Here is a 25,396-nt window from a genome sequence, read left to right as displayed (position 1 = left end):
CCTGGGAGATGGCTTAAAAAACCAGGACGCAGGAAAGCCGAGGCGATGGCTGCAGCTGGGCCTCAGGAGTGGACCAGAATCAGGGTTTATCACTTCTCATCTTGGCAGCTCATGTGGTGGCCCCATTCTGCATACCGGGCTTTCCCATTCCTCAGAGTGGGAAAACAGGGCCATAGCAGGTTGGAACACAACCTGTTGCAGCCAGCCAGGAAGACAGGAATTCCGGGGAAAGGAACTTGGTGAATCAGCTCAGCTTGGGTCTAGCACCTGCCCTGGCACCAGGAAACGATGACAATCTGCAACCACAGGGCTGGGCCATTACTGTGGGAGAAACCTACCGGAATGAGTTTGGGTGTGCAAGGCCAGGCAAAGAGAATGTTCTGTGTCCTTCCCTGGACCATGGCTGCAATAGGGTGAGCTGCCAGGGTGGTGGGCACAGCTCCGGCCTCACTGTAGCAGGCGATGTGGGTGTCCTATTCCCACCCCCATGGCACTCACCTTTCCTGTACTCAGCTTGGGGGACTCCAACTGCAAGTACCTGCCACTCTGTGGGAGGGAGCGGCCCTCCACCCAGGACAGACTGAGGGAGGAGGTGGGTAAATCCCCCAGCTCCTGCCCCTGGCAGGGGAACAAATCTGGAGGGTCCGACAGCGAACTCCCAAAGCCCCCCAGGGGGACAGGGCCCAGCTGCCCAGAGCAGTAACCGGCTGCCTTCCCTCAGTCTCCCCGCGCTTTCTGGAATCACTGCCCTACTTTATACCCCCACGTCCTGGTCTCTGGATCTGCTGCTGGGAACCCACTCCAAGCCCCTTGTAGTCTCAGCAGCCAGATGAGTGGGGAGGAGCCTTTGAGAAATGAGCACACACTTTTCCATTCAATTCTGCCTTTTTCTCTAAAAATAGAGCTCTTTATTGAAAACAGTCTAGGGTAGATACCAAAAAGAATTAGGGAATTATTTAAATACGATATAAACAAAATTCACAATAAATACAAATATCTAAGAACAACATATAATCTTCTCAGTACTCTGACGACTTACACTGTTGCTCTCGCCTAAGGCAGCACCCATGTTTCCCCCATGGCCTTTAAGGGTGGCCCCGGGGCTCCCGCTCCGCAGTTCCCCAGGCCCCTGTAGGCGAAAGGGGCTTTGTAAACAGTTAGGTATTATATCGATGGCCATGCCCTTTGGTAATGCCTCCCACCGCTTTTCATGAATGACTTAATGACCTTAAAGGAGCTAAAATTTAGAATTCCTAGAGAGCTCAGCTTCTCTCAGAAATGAAACTTTGGAAAAAATGTTTAAAAAAGAAAAGCAAAGTTTAAGAATAAAGTGGTTCCGTCACACAAGCCTGAGAGCACAGCGATGACAGCTTTTAGTTTTTCAAAATTACCTCCAGGAAGCAGCTAGGCTGGGTTCCAGAAAGAACATCAGCCTTGGTCTAGGCATCTTCCGGGGAACTGGCCCTGAGCTGCAGCTCTCCCCAGTTCCAGGGTTTGTCCTGCCTCCCCTGTGCTCAGTGGGTTTGCAAGGCCAGCCAGAGAATGTTCCGTGGAAGGTGTAGAAATGCACACACGTGTGTGTGCATGTGTGCGTGTGTGTGAGGCCCAGCAGTGGTGAAGGCCTCCTGTCAGCTCAGTGCCCCTCAGAAATCCTTGCTGAGACCTCGGTACCGTGTCGACAAGGCCAAGGGCATAAAGGTTGTGCCAGCTGGCCAGAGACCAAAGATCTCACCCTTAAGGATATGCATAGTAAGCCACCATTTCAGCTTCTTTGTCTGAAATAAAGACAGGTGTTCCATTTAAAAAGTGGTTTGCTAACTTTTTCTTTAGCAGCGGAAGAGCCAAAGCACAACCTCATGTGGAAGGCCGCTGGAGTAAATCAGAGCCCGGGGCAACCACTCTGGGGGAAGTCAGGGGGTCCTATAGTCCATGGCTGCCCCTGCAACTGAGAGTTGTCCCCACGAAAGCTGAGGCCTTCTGGGAACATGGTTTGAGAACTCCCAGACCAGACGCCCTCGAGCAGCTTTTCCACATCTTTCATTTAATGCTATACTCTCATACTGGCTTCAAAACACCACAGCTCTGTGAGTAAAACGGATACAAAGATGCTTTTCTCACAAATGGAGAAATGTAAATCCGGCAGATTAAATGGCAGAGCCAAGATTGTTCAGCTCTCCGGCCACACAACTGACAAAAATCTTGGTCCCTGTGGCTGAAAACTCGGCTGGGCTCATCCATACACTGGTGGGTGCAGGTTAACAAACGCGTTGAGAACACCCATCATACCCCCAGGTAAGGACAGCCACCGTTTCCAGAAGACACTGGCTTCTCAGAACTGGAAGGGAAAATGGGATTTCTTTACAACCACAGTCATCAACCAAAGGGTCTCAAGTTCTGTCTGAAACAGGGATGCCAAGCGCAGGAGTCCAATGCCTTGCCAGGTTGCCACCCCACCCCCTGGAAGGTGGACCATTTGGTTCTTTCTTTGCTGGGAAAAAGGAGAGGGACCAGGGTCCCCCTTGGCTGGGCTCTGCCTTCTGAGAGCTTCGTTTCGTGATGGGGAGAGGCAGCGAGGGTGGAAGAAAGGAGGTAGACTAGAAGCGGACAAGCTGAGAGGTCGCCGCTTCCAGTCGCTCTGAGGTTAGGGGTCACAGGTGGCAGACGCCCAGCCATCTCCTCAGAGCCTGGGTGGGTTGGAGAATCCTCCAGCCACGATGCAGAGTGCCAACGACGCAGCAGGCACATGCTATACACATCTCTCTCTTGGAACCCTCATCACACCCCAGGTGGTAGTTACAGATGAGGAAACTGAGGTAGAGAGAAGGTGGCTAACCCAGTGTCGCACAACGAGTAAATGGCAGAGCTGGGACTTGAACCCAGGTCTGTCTGATATTAAAAACTGTGCAATTCCATGACTCAGAGACTGCAGTTTGAATGATGACCACCCTTTCCCTTCCCCTCCCACGCTCTCAGCTAACTGGATTTTCCTTTACCAGGGCCCACACTCAGGAATCAGGAGTCTAAGTATCAAGGGAGGAGGGACCTCAGTGGGTGCTGGAGAAAGGCACGACTCTGATACAGACGTGCCTCCGAATTTCCTTCCCCCAAAGCCAGATGGCCCCTTGTGGTGGCAGCTCTTGATGTCCAGTGTGACTGACCTCACCTGTTTCACACTGTCCAGCGATGACGTTTCCACCTGGCCTATCAGCCCAGGGACAATGGGGTGATCTGACTCCCACCCAGCCTCTGACCTCAGCCCATCCTTGTCTCCATCCGTCTTGGAGCTCAGTCCAAAGCCGGTTGGTCATAGGGTGGGGTGGCTTCTTAATGCTCAACCCAACAGACAAACAGCCTTGAGCTGGGGCTGCACCTCAGCGATGCCGCTCCCAGTCCCTCAGGTCTCGGTGGCATCTTGGGTCCTTGGGAAGCTCGGCAGCACCAGACTCGGTGGGAAGCTGGGCGACAGCTCACCTGGCCATGTAATGCCCCAGTGTACTGCCCCTGACCTCGGTCCTCTGGGAGCCGTCAGCCCCCCAGCTGCCGGCACTGTTGTCCTCAATTTCCGATTCCCTCCCACCCTCTTCTTCCTCCTCCTCCTCCTCCTCGGCGCTGCTGTCCCAGCCGAAGATCAGTGTCCCAAGAGAAACTGGGGGCTCCTCGGGGAGGAGCTTCAGACCTGGTGACGAGGAGCCCCAGCTGGCCCAGGAGAGGTCCTCTCTCAGCGGCTCGGCCAGGGAACCCGAATCCTCAGAGGATTTGGGTCGTGGGAAAGGCTCCTGACACTCGTCCCCACCCGGCCCTTGGCCTGGCCCCTTCTTGGCCAAACAGCCAGAGGACCCAGCCTCATCCCAGGGGGAGGAGCCCCCAGTGCTGGTGCAGCTTCTGTCTGAACAATCACAACCAGACGAGCCTTCAGCCTGGACCAGGAGAGTCCAGGAGCCCCCTGCTTCAGTGGGTTCCAGGATCTGGTGCTCTTGCCCCAGGAAGGAAGGTGGTTCCATGTAAGGCTGGAAGCTGACATTGTCGTCTGTGTCCTCCTCGTCGTCCTCCTCCTGCTCAGCACCGTCCTCTGATCCTGCCTGGACGGTGGCTGGGGCTCTGACTCCAGGGGTCACCCTGACCCTTCTGGTCAGTTCCTTTTGGGGACAGAGGATCAGGTCATCTGGAGACACTGGGTCACTGGGCTGAAAGGTTGGCACTGGGTGTCTGTGTCCAGAAAAGTCCTGATTTGGGGAGGAGAGAAGAACGGAAATTCAGGCTTTCCTGAAATAGGATGGCTCTAATGTGGGTTCCCCCGGAAACACCCTGAGACAAAGATTCAAACGTAAGCAGTTTCTTTGGGAACTGATCCCAGGAAACGCCAGCGAGGGAGTGGAAAAATGCGACAGGAGCGGGGGGGAGCAGCCAATAGAGGGGTGTTATCAGGCGAGTTCCCCCCACAGCAGCTGGAGCTGAACCCTGCCCTGCTGGGGACTCAGGGAGCCCGCAGCGCACACTCCTCAGAGCACATCGGGTGACGGGTGGAAGGGGTGTGATGGTGCTAACTTCCTGACACTTGCAGCCTGCCACGTGCATGGCCAGAGTGGACACCACACGCCAGAGACAGCCCCCAGGATGCAGGTGCTGGCTACTAGAGGTCAAGCTGGCGACTTTCCATGCAATGGGAAGGCGGAGCGATGGGGCAGGGTGCAGACGCGCCTAACACAGAGATTTTCATTCTTTAGTGTGACTTCCCTGCAGGTCCCGAAGCCAGGAACTGTGAAAATACTTCCCTGGGCAGGGACACTCAGAATCCATGCCCACGGCCCCTACCCGACCCTAGTGCCCACTGAGCGACACCCAAGGCTCAGTCTACCTTGCCGGGCCCTCATTTGAACAAGTCTGACCCATCTGACCTCTCCAGGCTTCCCCCGCCCCAGCCGGCCCCCACCTTCTAAGGGAGTGAGCCAGAAGACAAGTGAGAAATTTCAGGGTTGGCTTGGGCAAGACTCACCCTCGGTCAAACTGTGAATTAAGTGTTGGGATCCTTCAAGACGTTCTCTTTTGGCACCACCCCTCTCCCCCTCCCCTTCTGGGCATCTCTCCTGAATCTCAAGGCTGGGGGCTCTGCTCTGGGCCCCTGACAAATCCTTAGCAGAGATGAAATTATTTAACTAAAGGGACTTAAGGCACTCCTCCCTCCTAGGTATATTTGCTATTTGCATTTGATGCCAAAGGAATGAATCACTAATGGTGGAAATTTAGACATGAAGATAGGAGCTGTTTTGCAGGCTGGACCATCTCGATAGTCTACCTGAACTACCTCTAAGTCTAACCTCGGTCCCTTCCTCTTGAACAGCCCTCCCCCTCGTCGCACACCCCCAGATTGGCCATACCAGGGCCTGCGGCATCTTGGCCCGCTGCAAACAGAGGTTCCCTGTGAAGCTCTTCCAGATCACACGCCCGGTGGCAATGACCACAAGCAGTGGCAGCAGAAGCAGAAGCAGCACCAGGAAGGTCCAGCTGGCTCCTAAGGAAGGAGAAATCACAACAACGAGGGAGACAACAATGGCTCCTGTCTACCAACTGCGTATGTGCTGAGGGCTTCACACACATTGCCCTATTTAATCCTCCTAAGAATAAACCCATCCTACAGACTGAAATCCAAGGTTCAGAGAGGTCATGTAAGCTGTCCAAAGATACACAGTGAGTGTGGTGGAGCTGGGATTTTAATGGAGGCGAGTCTGTCTCCAGACTCATGCTCTTAAGCATCCTATCATGTAGATCCTGAGGCCCAGGGGAAAAGTCGCTGCTTCTCTATCACTTGACACCCACCAGGCCCCTCCAGGGAGAAGCAGGTGGGCTCGGAGAACTCGCTGTATTTCGAGGCACCGTAGGTGTAGATGGTTCTGGCGCTGAGGCAGTGGCGTCCGCTGGCAGCTGGCTGGAGGGGGATCTGGACGGGCTGGCCATGGGGAGTGGCAGGAAAGTGGGTCTGTGTGGAGAGAGAAGCAGGGATGAGCAGATACGTGTGGGGACCAGCTCTAGACAGCCGGGATGGCGTGTGGTCGGCAGGCAGGATACAGCTGTGATCCTGCATCTTCTTTGCCTGCATTAAAGTGTAAGTGTTAAGAGAGCACTTCCCAACACGACCTGGTTTCTTTTCCACTGAGTCTCAAGGTCAGGATGATGGTCTGGGTTCAGCCTGACGCTCAGGGTCAGTCCTGTGCGCACCCCCAGGGCCTGCTGCTCCTCTCCTGGAGGGGCAGATTCCTCAGGCTTCCTACCTTCAGGGCCTCCCAATCTATTAGGGGAGGAGGGGAGGATTGTTCAGCCATTACAGACACAGAAAACTCCAGGGCTGCCCTGTTCAATACAGTAGCCACTGGCCCCACGTGGCTATTGAGCACTTGACGTGTGGCTGGTCCAAACTCAGATGTGCTCTAAGTATAAAACACACACTGGCTTTCAAAGACTGAGTGAAAAAAAAACCAAAACATTTCAATAGTTTCTATATTAATTACAAGTTGAAATGATGATAACATTCTGGTGGATGAAATAAAATCTATTATGAAAATTAAATTCACCTGTTTCTTTTACTTAGTTTAATGTAGCGCATTGAAAATTACACGTGTGGCTCGCAGTAGATTTCTATGGGGCAGGGCTGGTCTGGACTATCTGTGAGGTCCTGGAAGGCAGGGACCACATCGGACCATCTATATCCTTAGGATCCAGAGCGCTGCCTGGGCAAGCAGGCCTCCTGTAGCTCATCGTACTTCAATCAGATTTTATGGGGGAAAAAAAAGGCTTTCATAAATTTAAAAAATATATTAGGTAGAAAAGTGCTGTGCTGTCACTACTTGTAACAGGGACAGGATGCGCTGCACTTGGCCTCTTGCAAAGGTAGAGAAGGGCAGAGGTGGGCCACAGGCTAATTGCACGGTACAGAGTAGCGGGGTGACTGCCAGGAGTGAGGGGTATGTGGGGAAAGCTTCCTGGAGGAGGCTACAGGGAGGAGGCTGGCGGGGTGAGGAGCATTGGGGTTTGGTGGGGCAGTGGGGCAGGAGGGCCCAGCCTGGGGACAGGAAAGGGACTTCCCACCTTGTTCCTGGTGCCCTCCTTCCAGAAATCCACCTCATACTTCAGATCTGGCTGGTGCATGCAGAGGGGCAGCTGGTATGTGGCATTGACGCTCAGCATCCTCTCTGTCCGGTTGACCACGAGGATGGGCGGGGCCGGCTCCACTGCAGAAACAGAATAGGATCCGTCAGTACACTCTGGGGGCCACAGTGCGTCCGGCCCCTGCCTCCAGGCAGGCCTGCTCCTCACCCAGCCCAGAGAGCTCTCTGGAAAGGGGAAAGCAGCACTAGTGTCTGTCAAACACCTACTGCTCTGGGTCTCATGAGGCTGAAATCAAGGTGCTGGGCGGCCTGGGCTCTTCTCAGGAACCTCAGGGGAGAATTCACCTCTGCCCATCAGGTGTTGGCAGAGTTCAGTTCCTCGTGGCTGCAGGGCTGAGGCCTGTGTCCTTGCTGGTTGTGAGCTTGGAGCCCCCCACAGCTCCCGAAGGCACCTGCGTTTCTCAGCAAGTTGCCCCTCCATCTTCAAACTAGAAACGCCATGCTGAGTCCTTCTCACAGTACAGATCCCTCTGCTTTTCCTTCCTCTCCATCCATTCTGTCTCCGGCTGCAAAGTTCTCTGCTTTTAAGGGCTTACGGGATCAGATCGGGTCCATTTGGATAATCTAAGATAATCTCACTATTTTAAGGTCCATAAACTTTATTAAAATCCCTTTTTTTAAAAAAATAGGAATCTTTTATTTTTTATTTTATTTTTTTAAGATTTTATTTTTTTTTTCCTTTTTATCCCCAAAGCCCCCCCGGTACATAGTTGTATATTTTAGTTATGGGTCCTTCTAGTTGTAGCATGTGGGACGCCGCCTCAGCGTGGCCTGACGAGCGGTGCCATGTCTGTGCCCAGGATTCGAACCAACGAAACACTGGGCCGCCTGCTGCGGAGCGTGTGAACTTAACCACTCGGCCACAGGGCCGGCCCCGTACTAAAATCCTTTTTGCCGTGTAATATTAACATCTAGTATATTCACAGGTCCCAGGGGTCAGGGCATGAACATCTTTGGGGTGGTCATTCTGCCTATCATGGTCCTCCCTCGGACCCCCAAAATTCATGTCCCTCTCAAGTGCACAATACATGCACCCCATCCCAAGTTCCCCCAAGGTCTCATCCCATACAGCATCAACTCGAATTCCACAATTCCATCATCTAAAGCATCAAAATCAGGTTCAGGTGAGAATCTGTGTACAATCCATTCAGTCCACCTCCTGGGACACAATTCCCATCCACTGTTGGGCCAGTGAAAGCAAAGAACAAGTTATCTGCCCCCTAATACGAAAAGGTGGGACAGGCACAGGATAACAGTTACAGACATTCTGGTTCAAACAGGGAGAAATAGAAGGTAAGAAGGAGTTACTGGTCCAAAGCAGTTTTGAAATCCAGCCAGGGGAACTCCATTAGGTTTCAAGGCCTGGGAGACTTCTCCTGGGCTCTTAGCACTGCTCTCTGGGCTCTTGGTTCTGCCCTGTGGATCATCCTTCCTTTTCATGAAAGGAAGCAAGTATTTGCAGGTAAGTAGCTTTACCAGTCACTTCTTGCCAGTAGAAGCTGGGAGTCCAATAGCCTTCCTTCACTTCCTACTCTCTCTGTCCCTTTTAGTCCAAGCTGGCAGTGTTTCTGCTGATATAAGATTCTCAAGAACTTCATGGGTCTCCTGTGGATGTGATGGGGCTCCACTCCATTAGACGGAAGCCAGGTCCACAAATCGTTTTGAGATAGCCCTTCTCTATGTTTGGCTTTAGCTGAGATGGCTGAGGGATAACACTCCTCAGCTTTGTGGAGGACCCTTGATTTGACTGAGCGGAACTGTGACTCACACTCTTGAATCTTTTCCAAGAGAATTCCTTGACGGAACACTTTGATCTTTTGATCTTCCTGAGATTTTAGCGAAAGACTCTAGAACCACAAACTTAGCTATTTCTTTATGTCACACTTTTGGAAGCAGTTTCTTAATTTTAGCATCTTTTGCCATCTGGATAAGTTGAGAATTTCCCAAATCATCAAATCCTGGTGCCTTTTTGTTTAGGTTCTTCCCTCAATTTCTCTCCCTCTCTCTCTGCATTTTGCTGTAAGTAGCAAGAAGAAAGCAGGCCATGCCTTCAACACTTTGCTTAGAAATCGCCTTGATAAATATCCAAATTCATCATTCACAAGTCCTACTTTCCACACACCTGCAGGACACAATGCAGCCAAGCTTTCTGCCAGTATCTAAGAGATCGCTTCCTCAAGTTTTCAGTAACATATTCCTTACTTCCTTCCGTGAGGCAGCACCTTTAACATCCATACTTCTACCAACAATCTGTTCACGATGATTTAAGTATTCTTAAAGGAGATTTGCGTTGTCTCTGCAAGGCTCCTCACTGCCTTCTGAGCCCTCAATGGCACAGTCTTTAATGTCCACATTTCTCCTGACAGTCTGTTCAAGATCATCTAGGCTCGATGTCAAGATTGTCTAGGCTTGATGTCAAGATCATCCAGGCCTGCCCAGTGGTTTGAAGATAGAGGGGGCAAGTGACAAGGAATAAGGCAGTAAGAGAAAATCAACACACCATTGTTCAAGGTCCAGCTGAAATGCTGCTTTTTCCAGGCAACATCCTCTGACTCCCAGCCAGCAAGGAGCTCCGACCACACTGGTCACCCTTGCCTCATCTATGTGCTCAGGGCAAAGATGTGGCTTCCCTGAGATGCCACTCCTTATGTGTTCAGGAAATATCCACTGGACACTGATATGTACTAAGCCGTGTGAGGAGATGAGGGGAATGGGGAGATGAGGGTTCCAGGAATCTTGACCTCCAGGAGTCGGAGGAAATTAGGGGGAAATGAAATATGCAAGCTACCAAAACTGAAGACAAAAAGTGACCAGGGGCACAGCTGGGGGCAGAAGAAGGCAGGAAGCATCATTCAGGCTTGGGCTGTGCTACGGAAGAACCAGGAGAGCTTCAAGGAGGAGGAAGAAAAAAAAATTAAAAAAAAATTAACCTCTCTGCATCTTTCCCTCTATCGTTCCAATGTCTTATTCCTATCCATCCACCCATTGCAGTCATTCATCCCTCATTCTAGCCAGACAGCCTTCCCATCCATCTATCCAAGCTTGCCGACCATCCTTCCTTCCTTCCTTTCCAACCAATATTCCTTCCTTCCTCTCCAGCCTTTCTTCCTGTTCATTTATACTTTCTTCCTTCCTTTTATCTGGCCAGTTAGCCTGCTTTTCTACTCCTCCATCCTCCCCATCCATCCATTCTTCATTTCTTTCCATACATCTCTCCTTCCTGCCTGCCTGCCTTCCTCCTTTGCCTCTCCTTCCCTCCTGCTCTTCTGTCCTTTCCCAGGCAGCCAACCTTCCTTTTACACTATCCACCCACGGTTCCATCCCTCTGCCTTTCTTCCTATCCGCCATCTCTCCATCCACACTGCTTCCTTCCTAGGAAGCATTTGTCCTTCCACCTAGCCTTCTTCCTTCCCACTCCTCCATCATTTCTGCCTCTATCCTCTCCATGCTTCCTTTCTTCTTACCCATCCACCTTTGTCTTCCTTTTATCCATCCACCCAGCCAGCTTCTTCCCATCCGAATCATCTCTTCTTCCTTTCCTGCCATCCTTCATTCAATCTCTTCCTCCTCTCCCTTCAAGCTCTATTTTGCCCTCAAACATTTTGAGAAGCCTGGACAACAAGTTACAGACCTAAGCTCCAGGAGGCAACTGCCTGAGTATTTATTCTCTCCTTCTCACCACCCCACCGCACTCTTGATCTGGCCCAGTGCCTCATCCAAGATCAGAAAGATCCAGATTCACATCCCATCTCCACACTTACTAGCTGCCCATCCTGGCAAGTTACTTAACTTCCGTGAATCCTGCTTCATTTACTTGTTAAAAATGGGTTGATGAAAACAAACCTCAGTTTGTTTTGAGAATTAGAAATAAAATGCATTGGAAAAAAAAAAAGTACTCTCCTCACTCACCGTTAACACTGGTGATTCCTGGATGTGGTGAGCATGGGGAATGTTTTCCTCTCTATTTTCGTCTTCTTCCCCTCGCCCCAAATTTCTACAGTGTATAGAAATTACTTTTGCAACCAGAATTTTAAAAAATTGCTTCTTAAAGAGGGAGGTTGAACATAAGAAAAACAGGAATAAGTCTATAAAATGCCTTGTGTGGTCCACGACCAAGGTCATGCTCAACTGAAGATAACGAACGTGATCAGAGGAGGGACAAACTGACTGGCTGGTGCTGGTGGCACTCTGCAGCTCCCAGCCACGAAGTCAGGCTCCTCAGACACGGCCGGGGCCCACGGCGGCTGCCCCAGAGGGCTGCCCTCTGCTCTGGGGGGAGGAGACAGATGGCCAGGAGAGCAGCACCACAGAGCCAGGTTCTTGGACAGGGAGCCTCCCGCAGGTCCCTTACCTACCTTCAAAAAGGTATTCCAGCAACTCGGACTCCGCCCAGGAGGACTTGGCGCTGGGAGAAACCACCCGGACGCGCCCCTTGAGTTTGTTGTACAGGTCCTGTCTCTTCAGGCACATCAGAGGACAGGCCAGCTCTTTGATTCCTGCACACTTTTCCACTTTTCGCCACCGTCTGGTGATTGGATTGCTGAGGGAGGAGACAGGAGAGCGTGGGCCACGGACTCAGCCTCTCGGGGCCAGGGGACTTGGGGAACAGGTGAGCACTCCTCCCTCCACTCTGCCTGATCGTCCATCTGTCCATCTGCTCAGCCAGCCATCGGCCGAGCCAGAAAGAGCAGGTCCAGTTAGGAGCTCAGGCTCTGGAGTGAGAGTCGTAGCGGGACTCTTGGCTCTGCTCCTCACTAGCTCTGGGGCCTCACGCAGGTCACTGCCCTTAAACCTCAGGCTCCTCCTCTGTCATGCCTCCCTCACAGGGCTGCGGCGGCAGCCGCTATTCTTGGCGCTCGTAACCCTTTTCCACATGTTCATCCATTCACGCATCTGTGGACCACCTGCCGTGTGCCAGGCACCACGCTGGGTGCTGTGTGGGTGTCAGAGGGGAACATGCATGTCCCACGTCCTAAGAACACTGAGATCCAAAGAAGGGACCTGTGCGCTGGGCAGTATTCTTGGCGAATCGGCAAGGCATGACAGATGAGGGCCTGCCCTTGGGAACTGACACTCTGGTGGGAGGGGAAGGGAGACAATCATCACATGAACGAGACAAATCCAGGAGCTGGTAAGTGCAGCGACATGGGTAGCGTGGGAGCGACTGCTTTCCAAAGGTGGCTCGGGAAAGGCCAGGAAGATGGTACTGAAGCCAAGGCTGTGATGATGACAAGGGAGCCAAGAGAAGGCTTAGGGGAAGGGACAGCAAGAACGAAAGCCCTAGGAAGGGAAGCAGCTGACCTGTCCAGAAAAAAGCAAGGAGGCCAATGTGGCAAAGCCCAGTGGACGGGGAGGGGCAGTATGGACAGACTGGAGACGCAGGTGGAGAGCGGGGTGGGCAGTGAGAGGACCTCGCCTTCCCAGTAAGGAGTTTGGATTTTATTCCAGGTGTGACAGGAAGCTACTGGAAGGTTCTAAATAGGGGAACTGAGGTGATCTGATTTATATTTTTAAAAGACCACTCTGATAAACCAGCTGGGAGGCTGCAGCCGTGGTCCAAGAGAGAACGGTGTGGAGATGGCGAGAAGGGGTTGGATGCCGGACATATTTTGCCGGTAAAGCCAACAGGACTTGCTCACGGATTGGGGGTGGAACGTGAGGAGAAGGAGAATGAAGGGTTACTCCTGGGTCTGGGGACTGAGCAATGGGTGAATGGGGAGAGCTGAGATGCAGGCAAAGAAGACAGATTATGGGGGAGAATCCCTCTGTTTTGTTTCTTGGTGGAGCTATACTATGTAAACGCTAACAAAAAAAGAGACTGGTGTGGTTATACTAATATTAGACAAAATACAGACTTCAAAGTCCAGAGCAATACTAAAGCTTGAGAAGAATCATTGCATAATGATAAATGATTCCATTTACCAGGAAGATATAAAAATTCTAACTCATATGTACCTACTCAATAACTTCACACTCTATACAGCAGAAACAGACAAAACTACAGGGAGTAACAGAGAAGCCCCAATTACAATGAGAAAATTTTAATACACTTCACTCAGTAACTGACGATTGAGCAAAGAAAAATAGTCAATATGTCAAAAAAATGAACAACATAATTATCAAAGTTGATCTAGTGAACATATATAGAACAAACTGAAGAAACTGGGTGAGCCACACATGAACATTAACAACACAGTAACAAAATGTTAATGAGCATTAACCAAAATAAAGCAACTCTCAAGAAATTTCAAAGAATAGTCATCTCACTATTCCCTCTGACTCCACATAACCCAGTTAAACGTCACTAATGAAAGAAAACTAAGGAAAGTTTGAAAATTTTTAAATGTTTTAAAATAACTCATGGATTAAAGAGAGAACTATGGGGCTGGCCCCGTGGCTGAGTGGTTAAGTTCACGCGCTCCGCTTCAGTGGCCCAGGGTTTTGCCGGTTCGGATCCTGGGCGTGGACCTAGCACTGCTCATCAAGCCATGCTGAGGCCGCGTCCCACATGCCACAACTAGAAGGACCTGCAACTAGAATATGCAACTATGTACTAGGGGGCTTTGGGGAGAAGAAGAAAAAAAAGGTTGGCAACAGATGTTAGCTCAGGTGCCAATCTTAAAAAAAAAAAAACAGAAAAAACAGAAAGAATTATGATGGGAATTAGTAAATACCTAAAACTGACCACAAAAATAATAGAAATAAAAATTTTCAGAGGAATATATATAGCTTCAAATACTTATAACAGAAAATAAGAAAGGACAGAAATTAATAAACTAAGCAATCAACTGAAGTCAGAAACACACATCAAAAACCACATCCATAAACAGAGTAAAACTGTAACCTAGGGGCGGGCCCAGTGGCGCAGCGGTTAAGTGCACACCTTCCACTTCCGCTGCTCGGGGTTTGGCGGTTCAGATGCCGGGTGTGGACATGGCACAGCTTGACAAAAGCCATGCTGTGGTAGGCGTCCCACATATAAAGTAGAGGAAGATGGGCACGGATGTTAGCTCAGGGCCAGTCTTCCTCAGGAAAAAGAGGAGGACTGGCAGTGGATGTTAGCTCAGGGCTAATCTTCCTCAAAAAAAAAACAAACAAAAAACCCTGTAACCTACTACTCCAAAATGGGGTAAGAGACACTTAAAAATGATACTAGACATGAAAGAACAATACGAAACAGAATTAGAGAAACTCAGAAAGGAGAGAGCAGAACAGAAAGGAGGTAGCAGGAAAGAACCAGATATTCAAAAAAAACCCCTCATTTCAGAAATGAAGAATAAATTAGAAGGAATACAAGAGCAAATTAATAACAGATTATGCCTTAAAAGAAATAGAAAGTGAAAAGAAGGAAAGTTTTAAAAATAAAAAGGAAACAAATTTAAATACTAAAATTACGAAACTTCTAGAAAAAAGCATAGAAGAGTATCTTCATGATGCTGAGTCGGGCAAATATTTCTCAGAACACCAAAAGCTTTTGCTACTGAAGAAAAGAAACTGGACGTATGAGTCTGCTAGAGCTGCCGTGACAAACTACCAGGCGGGGGCTCAAACAACGGCCATTTATTTCTCCCATTTCCAGAGGCTGAAAGTCTGAGGTCAAGACGTCGGCACGTCTGCTTTCTCCTCAGGCTTCTCTCCTTGGCTTGTGGTTGGCCACCTTCTCATCGTGTCCTCACGTGGCCTTTTCTCTGTGTGAGCATGGGGTCCCTTCTCCTGGGTCCCTTCCTCTTCTTAGAAAGACACCAGTCCTATTGGGTTAGGGCCCCACCCTTATGACCTCATTTAATCTTTTTTTTTTTAAAGATTGGCACCTGGGCTAACAACTGTTGCCAATCTTTTTTTTCTTCTTTTCTGCTTTGTCTCCCCAAACCCCCCCTGTACACAGTTGTATATCTTGGTTGCGCGTCCTTCTGGTTGTGGGATGTGGGACGCTGCCTCAACGTGGCCTGACGAGCGGTGCCATGTCTGCGCCCAGGATCCGAACCCTGGGCCGCCGCAGGGTGAGTGCGCGAACTTAACCACTCGCGGAGCCGGCCCCCTCATTTAATCTTAATTACCTCTTTAAAGGCCCTGTCTAAAAATAGTCGCATGGGTGGAGGTTAGGGCTTCCACACAGGAAAGAATATGGGGGAACACAATTCAGTCCATAACTGGGCTAGTGAGTTAAGCTGCTATGAACGTTCATGCACAAGTCTTTGTATGGACACGTTTCCATTTCTCTCGGATCAACATCTAGGAGTAGAATCTGGGCGATCTGGTAACCGAACGTGTACCTTTACAAGAAACTGTCGAGCTGTTTTCCAGAGTGGCTGTACCACTGTATACTCCCACCAACAGTATACGAGAGCTCTGGTGACTCCACATGCTTGGCGATACTTAGTATTGTCAGTCTTTTCATTTTAACCCTTCTAGGGAGCGTGTAGCAGTAACTCACTGTGGTTTGAATGTGCATTTCCCTAATGACGAGTAACGTTGGACATCTTTTCACGTGCTTATTGGCCATTCATATACCTTCTTTAGTGAAGTGACTATTCAAATCTTTTTGGGTGATTTGTCTCCTTATTACTGAGAAGTAGGAGTTCTTTATCTATTTTGGATACAAGTCCTTTGTCAGTGTCTATATCGTGAGAATATTTTTTTCTTGGTGACTGTCCTTTTCATTTTCCTCAGGCTTTTTTTTGAAGAGGAAAAGTTTTAAATTTGATGAACTCCAGTTTATCAGGTATTATGGACTAAATTGAACTCCCCCTAAATTCATACCATATGACTGGATTAGGAGACAGGGCCTTTAAAGAGGTAATTAAGATTAAATGAGGTCATAAGGGTGGGGCCCTAACCCAACAGGACTGGTGTCTTTCTAAGAAGATGAAGGGCCCCCAAGGATGCTCACACACAGAGAAAGGGCCATGTGAGCACACAGTCAGAGGGTGGCCATCTGCAAACCAAGGAGAGAGGCCTCAGGAGAAAGCAAACCTGCTGACACCCTGACCTTGGACTTCCAGCCTCCAGAACTGTGAGAAACAGACGTCCATTGTTTCAGCGCCCCAGTCCGTGATATTTTGTTACGGCAGCCTAGCAAACGAATACAGATTTTGGTACCATAAATAGGGTGCTAACGTAACAGATAGCTAAAAATGTGGAAGTGGCTTTGAAACTGGGTGATGGGTAGAGGCTGGAAGAGTTTTGAGGTGTATGTTAGAAAAAGCCTATTTTGGAAAGACTCCTCATAGGAACATGGATGTTAAAGGTGATTCTGGGGAGATCTCATATAGGAAGGAGGAACGTCTTACTGGAAACTGGAGGAAAGGTGATCCTTGTTAAAAAGTGGCAAAGAACTTGGCTGAATTCTGGTCGAGTGTTTTGCAGAAAGTAGGAGTTAAAAATGATGAAGTTGGATATTTGGCTGAGATTTCTAAGCAAAGATGTGACCAGGATTCTCCTCACTGTTTGTAGTAAAATGAGAGAGGAGAGAAATAAATAGAAGGAATTGCTATGCACAAAGGAACCAGAACTTGAAGACTGGAAAATTCTCAGCGTACATATTCTGCAAAAAAATAAGAAAGCATGTTCTGGAGAGAACCCCAAGGCTGTGGCTGGAAAATCATTTGATAACGAGATCTTGGGTGTGACTCATGGGCTTAATTAGCCACCTTGGTAGAAGCCAGGAACAGAGATGGGTTATTATACATGTACATACATACACATATATATAACAATATATACACCATAACTCTGTACACTGAAAAGGCCTAAAAGCAGCAGCTATGTAGTGATCCGCACAGCTAGCACACAGATTGAGCTCTTTAAAACCACTTCCTACTAAATGGAGAAATGGCTGCTTTCAGGTTTTAGGTCAGGAATTGTGCAAGTGAGCCTGGAACATGTTATCATAACAGACAGCAATAAAGATAACAACGAACTGGGGCCAAGTTAAAAGGATTCAGGAGCCAACTTGAAGAGACTTTCATTGGCCAAAGATGGGACGATTCAAGCTTCAATGAGCAGAATGAGTTGCAGTGGATTGAAACCATCAGACATGTTTAAATAGCTGAATTCATAATGATAAAAAGAAAAATGAATCGATCACCCGTGGGAGATGATAGGGAACCAATTCATTATCTTGAAAACTGGTAGATAGAAGGAAAAAAAAATCAAGCATTTATTTTGTCTTGCCTATTTGAATCGTACCACTGAATATCAAATACCATATGAGAGGAGACATCTCTTTATAAAATAATTCCAATGAACAAAGGAAAAAAGAATACAATTAGAATATCACCATTTTGCAACCCTCACAGGTGTTTAAAAAGCATAAAAGAGAAGGAAAATATAAAGCTCCAGAGGATGGGCGTTCAACCCTTTAATAAATTTATCCCAGCTCCACTATTCCCAGCTGTGTGATTGAGCAAAATACCTTCTCGATCCCTCAATTTCCTCTACCAAATCCTACCTCACAGGGCTATGCGAGATTAAGTAAGTACATTTCGTGTATTGACAGTGCTGACACACAGCAAACACACAGCACACGTTCAGTGTTTTCTGCCTCCAACATAGTTCTATACAGTTCTTTCTTTTGAAAGCTCTCTTGCAGTCTGTCCTGCAAGTCAGGCCCCCATCACCCACATCTGGATGCACCAGATGGAGGGACGGTGATGGAACAGGAAGAGCGCAAGCTTTGGAGTCAGACAGACTTGGGTTTTTCTTCTGGCTCCATCACCAGCTTCCTTGGGCAAGTCATGCCACCTCTCTGAGCTCAGTTTCCTCATCTCTGAAATAGGGGAAATGCAGCGATCCTGGGAGGGAGAAGTGAAATAACCATGTAAGGCCCTTAGCACTCAGCCTGGCGCAGGGTGGGTCCTGAGTACACAGCAGTGCCCTCCCCTTCTGATTTCTTTCTCGTCACCAATTCTAGACGAATCCTCCTGAGTATCTGCTCTTATCATTGTACTCTCCTACTTAAGAACTTCAAATGATTCCCACCTACGGGCATGGATGGTGAATCTGCTTCCATTTGCAGATTTATCTGGATTAAGAGTGGCTGCCTGGGCTGCCAAGTTGAGAAGGACCCCGAGGTTCTGTGCAGGCTCCGTGGGGAAAAGTGTGATCATCCAGCGATGCCTGGCACGGCTCTGCAGGACATACATCTGCCCTCTCTTATCTTCTAGAACAAGTCCAAGCACCACATCCTGGCCCTCAAAGCTCCACCCAAGCCCCCTGGGACTTTTCTCAAAGATCCACCCCACTCCCGGCAGGCCTGTCACCAGTGCCCTGTTCTCCATTCAATATCATTCCCACTTCCTTTACCAAATGCCCTCCCTAAATACCTGCCACATGCTGTCACCCACGGAACCCTGAGAATCAGCAAATGCTGCCACAGTGAATGCAGCCATCCCAGAGTGGGCCCTCTGGCCCCTGCCCACCTCCTCGTTCTCCCCACCCGCTAGCCTGGAGGCTCCCCTCTACCTCTGATAGGCCACAAAATAGGTCACGTCCTGGGGGTTGCCAGGCCCTGGGAGCCACGTCAGGTACATGCTGAAGTTCCGGGAGAGCAGCGTCACGTTCTGGGGAGGGGCCAGAGAGGGCCTCCCTGTGGAGAGAAAGAGGTCATGAAGCTGGAGCTCCTGGCTGGTCTTTACATGGCCAAGCGGAGCTGAAGAGGGCACAGCGCACAGTCACGTGCTTGCTGAGTTTGAGAACCAGGGGTCATCTGGGGCGGCTGAAGCGTTGGGGACATGATGCAGGCTGGGAACCCGGGGGTCAGGATTCCAGTCACAGCCGTGCCTCTGACCGGCTGAACTGCCCCCCCTTCCCCTCCCCGGGCCTCGGTGCCCGTCTGTGCCATGAAAGGAAGCTCCGGCCCACTCTGGTAGCTGAGGGTCCCAGCAGAACACCGCAGGACAGGATCCACCTAGTGGATCCCCGGACTCCAGGAGGGAACAGCCCTGAGGATTGAGGGTCTCAAGGAGGAGGGGCTTTGTCTTGGTCTCAGCCATGTCCCCAGAGCCTGCCTGCAATGGAGCCTGGCACACAGCAGATGCACAACTAATGTGTGGGGGGTGAATGAACGAATATTGTGATAACCCGCATTATTCCAAAGGCCTCCTAACTGGCGGCCCTGCTTCCAGCCTTGCCCCCTCAATCCATTCTCTACATGGCAGCAAGGGCTAGAAGGAAAGATCGTGTCACTCCTCGGCTTTTCACTGTCTAATGGCCTTCACTTCACTCAAGGTAAGATCTGAAGTCTTTACAATCACCCACAAGACGCTACCCAGTCTGACCGTGACTCTGCCCCTTGTGCCCCGTCTCCTGTCGCACTGGCCTTTCTGCTGTTCCTAGAGCACGCCAGGCACGCTCCCAACTCGAGGTCTTTTCCCGAGCTGTTTCCTCTTCCTGGACTGTTCTCCCCCTGGATATCCACGTGACTCACTCCTCTGCTTCCTTCGCACCACTGCTCAGACGTCGCTGTCACCTTTAACAGGCTTCTACTTCCCCTCCTTGGCACCTCCCCCTTCCCACTGCTCACCCTCATCTTCTGAAATAAGCATCTGATTACACCACTCCCAGTTTCATGCCCTTCCCCTGCCCTCGGAATAAAGTCCACGCTCCTGATCGAGGTCCGTGAGGCCCTGCCCAGTGTGGCCTGGCCGGCCCATCTCACTGGCCTCTTCTGACATCTCCCTGACACGCTCACCGGGCTGTGGCCAACCTTCCTCCTCGCCCTTCTCAAACCACTGCATTCCTGTGGGTGTCTTCGAACCTGGGTATCTCTGACTTCCTGGTATTCACCATCTAATCTTTTAAAGACTGGATTCAAATGTCACTTCCTCCGGGGAGTCTTCCCTGACTTCTTGAAGAAGTGGTGGTGATGCTGCTGCTAATACTGAGCAGCTAACGTGTACTGTGCCCTAACTATGCGTCGGGCACTAGGCACCTGCATTTTCTCCTTCAATCCTCCCCACATCCCTAAGAGGCAGGTACTAATTATGAGCATTACAGATGAGGAAACTGAGGCCCTCTCAGCTAATAAGTTATAGAATCAGAATTCAAATGGAGGCCCAGCCGACTCCAAAGTCTGAGCTCTTGACCACACTTCCTCCTCTGGGTTCTTTTGGGGCCTGTTCAGCTTTATTCTTCTAACATCTGTGGGCCACTATTGGTCAATGAGATCTATTGACCACTGTGTGCCAGACCTTTCAAAGAGGAATACAACTCCATTCCTGCCTTTTAGGAGCTCACGATCCTATGGAGAATTCAGTGCCCTGCAGTGTTACGTGGGCCATGACGGAAATCATACAGGTTACAGAATGGCATCAGGGAGAGAGGGGCCAGTTCTGATGGTTCTCAGCTCGGCTCCCACCCATGGCCTTTTAGACCAAATATGGGTGCTCACTTCCACCCCATCCTGTGTCCTCTAGCTGGAACTGGATCACCAGGATGCCAATGCTGTCATTGCTCCCTGCTTCTGGGCTTTCTAGCAGGTGACTAGCAAGAGGCCAAAGTGTGTCTGTAAGCGGCTTATAAGGTATCCCGCAGGCAGGACAGGCCCAAAGTCTGAGCTTGGCCACAGTGGAGAAGTAGCAGCTAGAAGAGTTACCCAATGGAGCCTTCAAAGGGTGCCAGGCAACAGTTTGGCACTTATACACAAAGCCTCATTCAATCCTCAAGACAAACCACTTGATGGGGTGGGTGTCATTCCCCTTTCACGCAGCAGCACTAGGCTCAGAGACTGATGGTAAATAATTCGCTTGAGGCCACACAGCCAGATTGTGGGGAAGCCAGGATTTGAACCTGGATCTGGCTGTGCACCACCCTAAACCATCACACGACAGTTTGTGTCGCACACAGAAAACATCCCTGGGTCAAAGCACAGCTAAGTCCAGGCAGGAAAACTATTGAGTTTGACAGTGAAACAGGGGCACAGACTACCCCCTCCACCTCACCACAGAAACACTGTCCCTCATCAGCTGCAATGACACTCACTGCTGCCGGGACACCAGGGGCTGGGGCATCCCTGAGCTGGATGGATGGTCCTGCTCCAGCTTCTCACTCTACGACCAAAGCTGGCCATGCTGGTTTCAGCCTCAGTCTTCTCTGGTCTGTGTGTCTCACCTCTGCTTTCCTTCTTGGGTAATTCCCTTAATTGCTCTGAGCCTCAGTTTCCCCAGCTGAAAAGGGAGCAAATAACACCTATTTCATAAGACAGTTGGGTTGTGACGCTTAAATAGGATAATGTGGAGCCAGCACAAAGAAGTTGCTCAATCAATGCTGGCTTTTGATGTTACTATTAGATTATGTCGGAGGGCCCTGCTAGCTCTTAAATTGTGAGTCTAAGACTAGGAGGACATCCTGGGGGCAATCTTGGGACCTTCTCCCTGGAGTGGTTGGGCCTTGGTGGTTGGGTCTTATTTCAAGGTATTTTGTAATCTGTCAGTGGGGGCTCAGAAAAAAGGTGGCTTGACAGAACAAGAGCAGGGCACAGGCTCAAGTAAGAGCTCGGTTGCCTCAGGTCTGGCGGAGCATCTGACACTCCCAGCCCCAGGAAGGAAGGGAGCAGAGGAACGCGAGCAGGCTGCGGGGGAGGGCGGGGCACTTCCGTCTGATTGCCCCTACTAGCGAGGGTAAATGTGGTATTAATGCCAGCGGACTGGGCTTTCAAAAAAACCTTAAAAAGCACTTTTTAAATAAATGGAACTGCTTTTTAAACTGCCACTGTCTCTTTTTCCCCCGTTCTCCCGATGCTCAACTGGCATGAGGAAATTACTGGATCACTTTCCTCCCAGAAAGGAATTTCAAAGACTCTTGTAGGTCTGTTTAGCCCCTGGAACAAAACTGGTGGTGGGTGGGCAGGGCCGATTTCGCACCCAGCTCCCGAAGCTGCGGGCGGGCTGAGGACCACGTCCCTCCCTCCCTCCTCGGAGCTCCGGGTCTGAGAATGGGCACGGCCCGGTCGGGGCACCCCGCAGCCCGCAGCCCCTGGCCCTCCCCGCGCCCCGGACCCCGCGCCCCGCGGCCTCACCTGGAGCGCACTGCAGCAAGCACAGGAGCAGGGGGGCCCACTGTCGGGACCCCGCCATGTCGGCCCTTCCGCGGCCAGCCCGGCGGGGTCACGTCCCGGCTCCCGCCCCTCCGCCGGGCGGGTGATGGGCGGGCGAGCCGCGGGCCCGCCCCTCGCGGGCCAGGACTCTGCGAGGGTTTCCCCCCGGGGCAGCCCCGCCCAGAGGGAGGCGCCGCACTGGCTCCCGGTGCCGCCTGTGCTGGAAAACCTGCAAAACCGCCCGTAGCTTCCCAGTACCTCCACTTCTGCTCCATCCCGGGAGGCGGGGAGGTGGGCAGTAAATCACTGATGGGGGGAGGGGAGGGGTGGGGAGAGAAACTCTGTTATCAATAACCACAGTTAGGAATTCCAAGATGGGACTCTTGGACAGGACTAAGAGAAGCGTTCAGAGCGTTTGACTACAGTCTCAAATAGCACTGGCCACGGTATTTAAGCGTGTTCTACGTGCCAGGTACTAAACCAAGCACTTTTTACACATTATCTACTTTAATGTCCGCGAGAGTCCGGTGGGTCGGCCGTCTTATTCTCTACATTGTTCACATGGGGAGTGGCAGCCTCCAGAGCGTAATGGCTTGTTGAGAAAGCGGGTCCCTCCGACACCGAAGCCTGCGGGGTGTGACCAGTCACCTGGAGTAATCGCTTCCAAATAATGGAACCAGTCGCCCCCGCAGAATAGTCTACAGCCATTAAAAAGGATATTTGGGGGCATATGTAGTGACTGGGGATGTTTACAATACCGGCTCAGTAGGGGAAAAGCAAGTACCAAAATATGGGCCCATTAAAAACTGTCTTTAGGCATCGATGGATTTGGAAGGATATAACACCAATGTGTTAATGGTGGGTATCTCTGGGTGGTGAGGATTTTTTTTTTTTAAAGTTTTCTTTCTGTTCATGATTAGTTTCTGTGTTTTTCAATAATTTATATGTATTGCTTTTCCACCAAGAAAAGTCACTTTTATTCTAAAAATAATCATAGCTCTCATTTATTAAATATGGTCTTTTCTGGGGCTGGCCTGGTGGCACAGTGGTTAAGTTCGCACATTCCACTTCCATGGCCCATATTCGGGCTGGCCTGGGTGGCCGGTGCCGAGCTACGCGCTGCTTGTCAAGCCATGCTGCGGCAGGCGTCCTACGTGTAAAGTAGAGGAAGATGGGCACGGATGTTAGCTCAGGGACAGTCTTCCTCAGTAAAAAGAGGAGGATTGGCAGCAGATGTTAGCTCAGGGCTAATCTTTCTCAAAAGAAAAAAAAAAAAACGTCTTTTCTGTCCTTCCACAACTCTGGAAGGAGGTATTGCTTCCTCTTTACGGATGAAGAAACTGTCATTCTGAGAAAGCAGAGAACTTATGCAGGTGCTGGATTCTGGATTCAGTCCATGGCCACACTGCCTCTGGGTACTGTTTTGTTCACTCTTTGGGTCTCACTGACAGCTGGGTGACTGTTGGTCAGTTGTGACCAAGCCCATGACTAGGACCAGACGTGTAGCAGAGAGAACCCTGGAGCTCGCCTCTGTCGCAGATGCTGGCTCTCAGCTTGGACCCCAGCAGTTTGTGGGAGAGAGAATGCATTTTCACAGAACTTGGTGGACCCAAAACTCGCCCTGAGTTTGGCCATGGGTGCAAACCCTCGGAAGTTCCAGGAGCCTCTGGGATTTGCATCAAGCCCAGTCAGCGCTCCTTAACAGGGGCTCACAGAGGCCATGCTCGGACCTCAAAGGCAAGGCAGATGGAGGAGACCTCAGGTGGGAGGCACGCCTAAGTATCTCGGAACCTTCTCTGAAATCGTGACTTCATCTGACCAACTGCAGCTCTTTCAGACCCAGAATCCCACTGAACTTGGAACAGTTCCGCAGGGGGGACAGTGGGGTCTTCATCTGGCACCTGCTCCACCCCGTCTGCTTGTGTGATGGTAGCCTGAATCTGGCACCTGCTCTTTTTGACAAAATTTGCTGCAGGCTTGTTCTCCTCTGCTCCCTTTCCCTCCACCACATAACTTCAAGTTAGGAAATTATGTGTCTGGATGCCTCGGTGCATGAGTATAAAAGGACATTTGTGACCACAAACTCAGGCAAGTTGCATCTCTCAAAATCTTTAAAAAAAAGTCATCATGGACACAGGTCAGAAAATCTCAGCCAGTTACCACAACCCGGCCTGTACACAGGTCCTCAGTGTGCTGCTCCAGTGTCTTTCAGGTATCTCAAATACTGAGAATAAATCCATTCTGGAATAAAATGGGTATATCTCTGTTGAAATCTCTTTTATCTAAAACAGCACTCAATAACATTTATTGAGTCCTTGCTATCCAGCAGGCACCATAATTTACATATATTAAATTTATTTAATCTGCACAATAACCCCATGAGGTAGGTATCAATATCCCCTTTTAACAGGTCAAACTCTGAGAAGTTGCATTGCTTGCCCAAGGTCACACAGCTAATTAGTGACAGGGCTGGGATTCAGACCCCAGGCTGGCTGTCCTCAAAACTTGTGGGTTTAAAACTTCTGCTTCTCAGCCTCCAGATGGTTAAGGGCCGACAAAAATAAAAATCCCCTGTGTCTGTCACTTTCGGGTTTGCAAAGATCAGAGCACTGAAGTCTCATGCGCAGCCACGTGGGGGCTGGGCACCAGGTTCCTCTTTGGACTGGATTAGTAGGTGGCAGCAATGGTGCTGGTGAATATTTAACAACTGGGTCTGGGGCAGCAGAGGAAGCCTTGCTTGGTGACGTTTGTCTGTACTGCCCTTTAAATACCTCCACCATGGTCAGTTTCAATGTGAGGTCACTGAACAGAGAGTTGGGAAGAAATGCACATAATCAGCTCTCCCAAGTTTGTACCAGCTGGCTTCAGCACACCATGGGGTGAAAGAACCATAACTCAGCTTTCCCAAGTTTAGAGCCAACCACATCCCACGCCCTAGGTGGCCTATGGGGCTCGTGTTGAAAGTCTCTGGTCCACAGCAAAGGCTTTACAACATGGCCTCCTGCCGGGGTCCAGCCTCCGCAGAGTCCAGGTTCCCGCGGGAGAGACAGCGTCGGCGAAAAACTGAGGGAGGGGAAAATACAGAGGACGTGAGACTTGGGTTGGTGTTAGCAAGTCCCCCTTATTGTGCACAAGTGTCGTTTATATATTTTTCAGGATTAGTACAGAAATGGTTCTACAAATATCTCAGAGAGATAAGGAA

General features: G+C 50.2%; 1 protein-coding gene across 2 annotated transcripts; it reads right to left on the bottom strand.

The window, feature by feature from the left end:
* Window positions 1–881: 881 nt before the first annotated feature.
* On the bottom strand, window positions 882–22,332 carry IFNLR1 (interferon lambda receptor 1). 2 transcript variants are annotated; one of them, XM_070597904.1, is made up of 8 exons: window positions 22,177–22,295; window positions 21,141–21,325; window positions 18,624–18,747; window positions 11,516–11,700; window positions 7,081–7,223; window positions 5,815–5,974; window positions 5,376–5,509; window positions 882–4,223 (listed from the first exon to the last, which is right to left on the bottom strand). In XM_070597904.1, exons 2-8 carry the CDS (start codon window positions 21,226–21,228, stop codon window positions 3,468–3,470), a joined length of 1,590 nt encoding a protein of 529 aa, XP_070454005.1. In that variant the 5' UTR covers window positions 21,229–21,325; window positions 22,177–22,295; the 3' UTR covers window positions 882–3,467. The 2 variants fall into 2 exon arrangements, with proteins under 2 accessions (XP_070454005.1, XP_008541377.2); XM_008543155.2 differs by lacking the exon at window positions 21,141–21,325 and having other exon boundaries at window positions 22,177–22,332.
* Window positions 22,333–25,396: the final 3,064 nt, after the last annotated feature.

Source organism: Equus przewalskii, chromosome 2, assembly GCF_037783145.1.
Source record: "Equus przewalskii isolate Varuska chromosome 2, EquPr2, whole genome shotgun sequence".
Classification (NCBI taxonomy): Eukaryota; Metazoa; Chordata; class Mammalia; order Perissodactyla; family Equidae; genus Equus; species Equus przewalskii.
The sequence above is the reverse complement of the archived record's forward strand: the minus strand, read 5'-3'. Positions and strand labels throughout refer to the sequence as shown.